Source organism: Zonotrichia leucophrys, chromosome 5, assembly GCF_028769735.1.
Source record: "Zonotrichia leucophrys gambelii isolate GWCS_2022_RI chromosome 5, RI_Zleu_2.0, whole genome shotgun sequence".
Classification (NCBI taxonomy): domain Eukaryota; kingdom Metazoa; phylum Chordata; class Aves; order Passeriformes; family Passerellidae; genus Zonotrichia; species Zonotrichia leucophrys.
Window position 1 is genome coordinate 48,402,135 of NC_088175.1, and position 6,961 is coordinate 48,409,095.

The 6,961-nt window shown below is 58.8% G+C and overlaps 1 protein-coding gene across 1 annotated transcript; it reads left to right on the forward strand.

Moving 5' to 3' along the window:
* Positions 1–274: 274 nt before the first annotated feature.
* On the forward strand, positions 275–6,640 carry LOC135448274 (ras-related and estrogen-regulated growth inhibitor-like). The gene is made up of 4 exons (XM_064714086.1): positions 275–453; positions 3,954–4,010; positions 4,638–4,711; positions 5,363–6,640. Exons 1-4 carry the CDS (start codon positions 357–359, stop codon positions 5,849–5,851), a joined length of 717 nt encoding a protein of 238 aa, XP_064570156.1. The 5' UTR covers positions 275–356; the 3' UTR covers positions 5,852–6,640.
* Positions 6,641–6,961: the final 321 nt, after the last annotated feature.

The following is a 6,961-nucleotide window of genomic DNA, read 5'->3' on the forward strand; positions in this document are numbered from 1 at the left end:
AGGGACCTCACAGCCCATCCAGTGCCGCCCCCTGCCACGCACAGGGACACCTTCCACAGCCCAGGTGGCTCCGAGCCCCGTCCAGCCGTGCCTTTGCCCCTTTGCGGGGAGCACCTTTCCCTGGCCGGGAAGCGCTGCTGCGTGCGGGGAAACTGAGGCACAACTCCCGAACCGCCTCCGGGACGGGATGACGACCGCCTTTGCTGGCGAGGGAGGAGGAGGAGGAGGAGGAGGAGGGCACCAGCCGGGCCCGCCCGGGGCTGAGCCCAGCCCGGCCCCCGGGGCGGAGCTGCCGGAGCAGCGCCCGGCGGAGCGGGGAGCGGCGGATCCCGGGGCAGCCCCGGCCCGGCTCCGGGATGAGCTTCCCGCGGCCCCTGCGCCGCTCCGTGAGCCTCAGCCCGGCCCGCACCCTGCGCCTCGTCGTGCTGGGACAGAGTGCCGTGGGCAAGACAGGTAGGACGGGGCTCCCCGGAATCCCCTCGGTGTCCCCCGCATCCCTCTGGCATCCCCCAGCACCTCTCTGGCACCTTCCTGCATCCCTCTGCTATGCCCTGGCACCCCTCTGGCATCCCCCCCGCTATTCTCCCTCCCGGCCAGTGGGACCAACCTTCCCATGTCCCTTTGGAACGAGGGACATTGTCCCGGTGCCCCCCCAGCCCGTGGCGTTTAAGGGCACTGAGTTTCCTTCCCCTCGAGTTTCCCACATGGACACTTCGCACCGTTTCCCTTGCCCGAGGGGTGCCCGGCTGCGTGGACATCACTGTCCGGGAGAACTTTGCTAAAAGCCGGGATTGGGTTTTCCCGGCCGTGAGGAGCTGGCTGCTCATTCCCAGCGCCCGCAGCAGCTGTGCGGAGCCTCCTCCGCAGCACCGGGCTGTTTTCCCTCAGGAAAACTCCCTTTCCCTGTGCCTCGTTCAGCGCTCTCCGTCTGTGCCTGCTGAGCTGGGGGTTTGGGATGCTGTGCTGGGAGCACCTCAGCTCCCTCCTTACCCCCTTCCTTCCTGGGGATCATCCTTGCCTGCTTCCTGCTCCTCCATCCCGAGCTGTGAGCACTCAAAGGGGGCAAAAGTGTCCTCAGTAGCACTTGGAGTGCCAGGACTGGGGTCAGAGGCAGGGAAAGATGTGGATCTACATTGCAGTGATCCATGATCCATGCAAAGCCTGGTATGCTGCCGTGCCCTTGGGGACAGGGAAAGTCCTGCCCCTCTGGAAAGGGGAAGGCACGGTGGCTGTGGCACCTGTGCTGGGCTGTTGGAGCCGCTGGAATTGTGTTTCTATGGACAGCAACCGGCATTCATGAAAAATCCTCGTTCCCTGATTAAACTGAAGGCAGCAGCTCGCAGCTCTCCCTGAGCAAGGCTGGAGCACGGGATGGGGCTCAGCTCCAGGGTACCCAGAGCCTGGGGGAGTCCCTGGAGGTGTTGGGCCCCGATGGAGCAGATGGGTTTATGGGGTGTACGAAGCCCTTGGCTCGCCCCCACCCCAAACACGTGTGTCTCCCTGCTGCTGGCCATCCCACCCGGCACACAGCAGATTCCTGGCAGCTTTGGGCCCCTCCTGCGGGCAGGTGTGGGGGTTTTGTGCCTCTTCCTTAGGGTGGGATCGTGCTGAGGGTCTTTAAAAGTTCCTCCAGTTCAGGTCGGCTGTCAGCGTGTGTGACAGGGGGACAGTGACACAGGCCATGGGAGTGAGGGCACAGGGGGGTAATCAATCCATGCCTCATGCAGAGGAGAGCTGGAGCGTGCCAGGAACAGGGAGCAGCCCCTGGGAATGGCAGGCACGCAGCCCCCTGAGTGTGTCCCTCCCCATCTGTGTCCCCTGGGCGCTGTTCCACACGTCCTCCCCTGCCAGGGGACATTGTGTCACCTTCCCCGGGGGCTGTGCCCCAGCTGCTGGGTCCTGCTGCCCGCCAGCCCCTGTGCTGGGGATGAGGACACCTGTCCTGCTGTCCCTTCCCAGCTGGCAGGTGACATCCTAGGTGACGGATGGAGTGTGGGAGATGTAAGGAAGGAGCCAAGGGCAGCAGCATCATTGCTTCAGCTCCTGTGGGGAGGACATGGGAGCTGTGTCCCCAAGGTGGGGGTGGCATCTCTCCTGGGCAGGGTGTGAAGCAGGGCAGGCTGAAGGTGGATTTCATCCCTGAGCTGCCAAGCTCCCATCCTGGCAGGGCTCCACTCATCCCCAGGATGACCATGGGATACAGAGCCAGGTTGGGAGAGTTGAGGGGTGGGAACAACCAAAGGGCAAATCCCATGTGAGCAGCTGCAAAAGGGAAGGATAACCCTTGATTCTCAGCAGGAGTTTAGGTTCTTTTGGAGCAGTTTGGAAGCCTTCAGGATCTGGAGACCCGAGGTCCCAGATCCTCCGAGCAGGGGTGGGTTTGGGTGCAGCCGTGTGGTTTAAGGACCTGGGCTGTGTGAGTCAGCAGCGGGGGCTGGAAATCCAGCCCAGCTGGGGCTTGTGCTCTCCTCTGCTGCTGCTGCCCAGCGTAAACTCTGCCATAATCCAGAGCAGAGCTCTGCCTGCAGCACGTGGAGTGAAGATGGATCGGTGCTGGGGCCGTTCCACAGCAGCACAAACAGGGCAGCACGTGGGCACACGCCTGGTGCTATCCCGAGGTGCCAGCCTGACTCCGTGGCAGGTAAATCACCCCGTGAGCCCCCACCCCACATTTAAGGCACAATTAACCCTTTCAGCTCCAAGGAAAGCCCTTCCCGAGGTGACTGATGGGGAGGATGGGGAGAAAAAGCTCCTTATAAGGCTGGGTGGCCACGGCCGCTCCGCCTGCGGCCGCTTCCCCCACTGGCAGCTCCCCTCGTGTTCCTGTGCTCCAGCCAATTTTTAATCAATCTAATTGGCTCCTCTTCTCATCCCTCACCATGTGCTCCAGCTTTGGGTGGCTGCCTGACATATGACACACAATCAGGTGCTTTCTAGAGACCGAGCCTGCCTCGTCCTGCTCCCCCCGATAACTCCGTTGCCTCTTTGAAGGTGCCTGTAGGTGCCTCCTGCAGGATGCCTGGTTATCTCCTCAGAGCAGTTTGGCTAAATTACCTGCTTTTTTCTTCAAATCCCTTCCCTGCTGTGCAGGTTTCAAACCCAGAGACAGACTGGGGGGGTGAGAGGATGGTGATGCCCCCAAAGAGGAGCCAAGCAGGTGTGAGAGGCAGGAGAAGTTCCTGCATCCCTCTTTCCCTTTCTGTGGTTATTTAAGCTGGCCCATGTGGGGTGCCACATTCCTGGGATAAACACACAGATCTTGGTTGGCTTGGTGTGGGTCTGTGAGGGCAGGACACCAGCAACATCTGCTGGTGGGCAGGTGGGACAAACTGACCCTGGGTTGCAGAGCTCCAAGTCTTGCTCCAGCTTGGTGTTGGCTTTTCATTTCCCCTTTTGATTCTGGTGAGGTTTATCCTCCTGTCACACTCCTGCTCTGTTTTCCCTTCCTCCTGTCCCTCCTGGCTCTGTGCTCCTGCCTAGCTCTTTTGGGGTTTTTTCCCCCCGTTTTTTTCCCCCTGTTCCACTAATTTCACTTTCCACTCCTGTTGCCTTTCCAAACCAGCTCTCAGCCTCTCCAGCACCTTTCACTCCCATCTCCATTATCATCATTAACACCTTGAAGGGCTCAAGCACCACTTCTCTCTCCACTCCTGCACTCTCTTCACCCTCCCAACCATGCCTTTGTCCAGAAATTCCCTCTCCAGGCATCAGCACTGCATTTCCAAAGCAGCTTCCTGGAAAATATGTTAGGACCAAAGGCGCCAGGGAGGGTTTTGCCAGTGATTTGGGCTTTGCCTTGCTGGGCTCTGGTGCAGGGAGATGTGTAATCAGATGAGGGGGTTTAATTGCTTGAGCTGTGGCTGCTCCTGCTGCTCCTTTGCCCTTGCAAGGAGGAAAGATTAGCCCAGAGCACTGACAACTCCAACAGGGTTCGTTGTGTTTCTTTTTTCCAGCGCTGACCGTACGATTCATCACCAGGAGATTCATTGGAGACTATGACCCAACCCTAGGTAGGAAAACTCCTTTTCCTTGGGGCTGTCACCATGGCAGAAACAACTCTGACCCCAAATTCACCATATTCCCTCTTCTTCCTCCTCAACCAGGCAGGCAGCCCATGGACATCCTGACACCTCCCTGGGTCCTGCATGCCTTTTTCCCTTTCTGGTGTTATTTAGGCAAAATCTGTTGGAATGAGCCTTTGGATTGCACAGGCTCAGTCAAGGGGTAGTGGAATCATGTAGCATCATAGGATCACAGAATCATTTAGGTTGGCCAAGACCTCTGAGAGTCCAGCCATCAAACCAGTAGTTCCTGCTCAGTTCCTCAAATTCCTTCCCAATCTGCTGGGGGGTGGATTTTAAATGACAGGAGGCATCTAAGCCCCTGCAGCCTGTGCTCTCCTGAATTCTAGGATTTTGGGGTTTTTTGTTCTGCATTTGGGTTGTTTTTTCACCACTGAAGCCATGTCCCGGGTGGAATGTCCCAGAAATATCCCCTCCTCCCTCTCTCCTGTGGAGCCCCTCTCCCTCCCTTGTTGCTCCCACACTTTGGTCACTGCTGCCCCCTCGGCCACCCACCCAGGTGACCGAAGCCACCTGGGGGCTCTCTCACACACCTTCCCTGTGTCTCCTGCCCAGAAATGATCTACAGGCACGTGGCTGTCATCGATGGGGAGATGGTGCACTTTGAGATCCTCGACACAGCCGGACAGGTGAGCTCAGCCGGGAAAGCAACACGGAGCAGAGCAGCCTGCCAGGGAAAGCAACCCCACTTCTTGCACTGGCCTAATTCCTGTGTCTGGAACATCATAGTGGTTATCTCAGGAAAAGGGTGGTGAATTTATGTATAACCTCAGTTATATTACAGTGTAATATATTATTAATATATTACAGAGTAATATATTCCTCCATTCCCATTCCTTTCAGATAAATATTCCCCCATTCCCATGCAGGGCATAGCTGTGCTTGCTGTGCCAGTGGAGCATCCTGGCACCTCAAGGGAGCACTGATTCCCCCAATATCCATGCCAGGACAGGGCTGATGGCTGTCCCCACCTGCCACACTGCCTAAGCCATCCCATCCCTTCCCTGGCTGCTGTCCCTTTTCCCTCCCACAGCTCCAGAGGTGTTTCCTGGTGTGTCTATTCAAGGGGTTTTCCTTCAAGGGAATTATATTCCATTTCTCTTCATACACCCACATTCTCCTGTAGGCGGGAGGGGGAATGAGCCCCACCAAAGACCTGGGTCGAGAAAGCAAATTTGGGGCTGCTCCTTCTCAGCCTCCATGGGGACGGCGCCGCGGGGTTGCATCCATCAGCGCCGGCATTCCAGCGGTGCTGAGGGAGCCCGTGTGTGCCCCGGCAGGAGGAGGACTCGCTGCAGATCGAGGAGAAGATCAAGTGGGGCGATGGCTTTGCCGTGGTGTACTCGGTGACCGACCGCTGCAGCTTCGACGAGGTGATGCGCCTCTGCTTCCTCATCAACCACCTGCACGCCAGCCCCAAGCGCAGCGGCGGCGGCGCCGAGCAGCCCCCCGTGGTCATCGTGGGCAACAAGAAGGACCTGCAGTTCGACAGGATGGTGTCCACCGAGGACGGGGAGAACCTCTCCAAAGCCCTCAAGATTCCCTTCTACGAGATCTCCACGCGGGACAGCTACGAGGAGCCGGTGGCGGTGTTCAGCAGCCTCTACCAGGAGCTGCTCAGGCAGGGCCACTTCTCCCCAGGCTCCTTCAAGAGGAGGACTGTGTCCAAGCTCATGGAGAAGATCCCCAAAATGCAGGCCAGCTCCAGCCTGAACTCGGCGGGCAGGAGCCTCAGCTTTAACTCCTTCAGGGACTACATCCCCGAGTGAGCGCCGGCTCAGCCCGGGATGGGGGCGGCTGCTGGGGCTGTGCCGCCTCTGCAGGGCAAGGGCAGGACTGCAGAGGGTGGCACCGGGCTACAAAAGCCTCTGGGTTCTTCTAACAGGGGGCTTTGTGCCAGCTGGGAAGGTTTTCTCCATCCATCTGATCCCTTTGTTCCCTCCTCCCCCTCTGGCATGGCTGGGGTGACTCGGTGGTGTTGGGACAGCCCTTGGAGGGAGGTTCAGCCCTGTTTTAGTGGGGCTCAGACCCAGCACAGGCACGTCTCGGGAGTTTTCCCCTCCCCTGAGCTGGCTGGGGGTATCTGCACCCCAAATCCAGCACCCACCATGCTGGGTGACCCCAAGGGCAGGGCTGGCTCCCAGGCTGGCATCAGCCATTCCCTGGGGATGGAGCCTGCTTCCTCAGCATGGCTGGTGAGTAAAACCCCTGGATCCTCCAGCCCTTCCAGTCCATCCAGGCTACCCTCAGCAGCATGGACACAATGGAGCCGATTCCAGAAGCTGCTTGCAGGTCCCCCTCTGTCTGCTTATCAGCTGCCCTGTTCCCAGAGGGAAAACCACCACCCTGTTTTGCACAGGGATGGGGCAGAAAGGTGTGGGAAGGAGCCAGGCTCGTGGCTCATGTTCCTCCCCTCCCTCTGGGTGTTGGGGCTGTGTGGCTGCTCGGGGTGGCTGTGCTGGGCCCCTGTGGTGTGACTCCCCTGTCCCCTCTGTTGTGACCCCCCCCATTGTCTGCTGCTGTGTCCTGTGACAATAAAAACCGAGTTCCCAACTGCCTGTGGGACTCCCAGGATAGGTTATTTCAGGGAGCTTAAGGAAAGGAGTACATGGTTTAGGATCACCCTTAAATTAGGGCTGGGCATCCCTCTTATCCTTCCCCTGAGCCCTGGCACCATGCACCCTCCTGGCTCCCTCCACCCCTACAAGGATTCCCTGCAGGATCACAGCCTGGGAAGCCACTTACCCCAGCTCCCCAGCCTGCTCCAGAACCCACCCAGGCACCCTTTGCCCTCCTACAGCTCCCAGAGGTGTTTCCTGGTGCTGCTTGTGTCTATCCAAGGTTTCAAGGATTCATTATATTCCAGTTCTCTTCATACA

Coding starts and splice junctions, on each gene's coding strand:
- LOC135448274 (XM_064714086.1), top strand. CDS start 357: ATGAGCTTCCCGCGGCCCCTGCGCCGCTCCGTGAGCCTCAGCCCGGCC. Junction 454..3,953: donor GAGTGCCGTGGGCAAGACAG/GTAGGACGGGGC, acceptor TCTTTTTTCCAG/CGCTGACCGTACGATTCATC. Junction 4,712..5,362: donor TCCTCGACACAGCCGGACAG/GTGAGCTCAGCC, acceptor GTGCCCCGGCAG/GAGGAGGACTCGCTGCAGAT.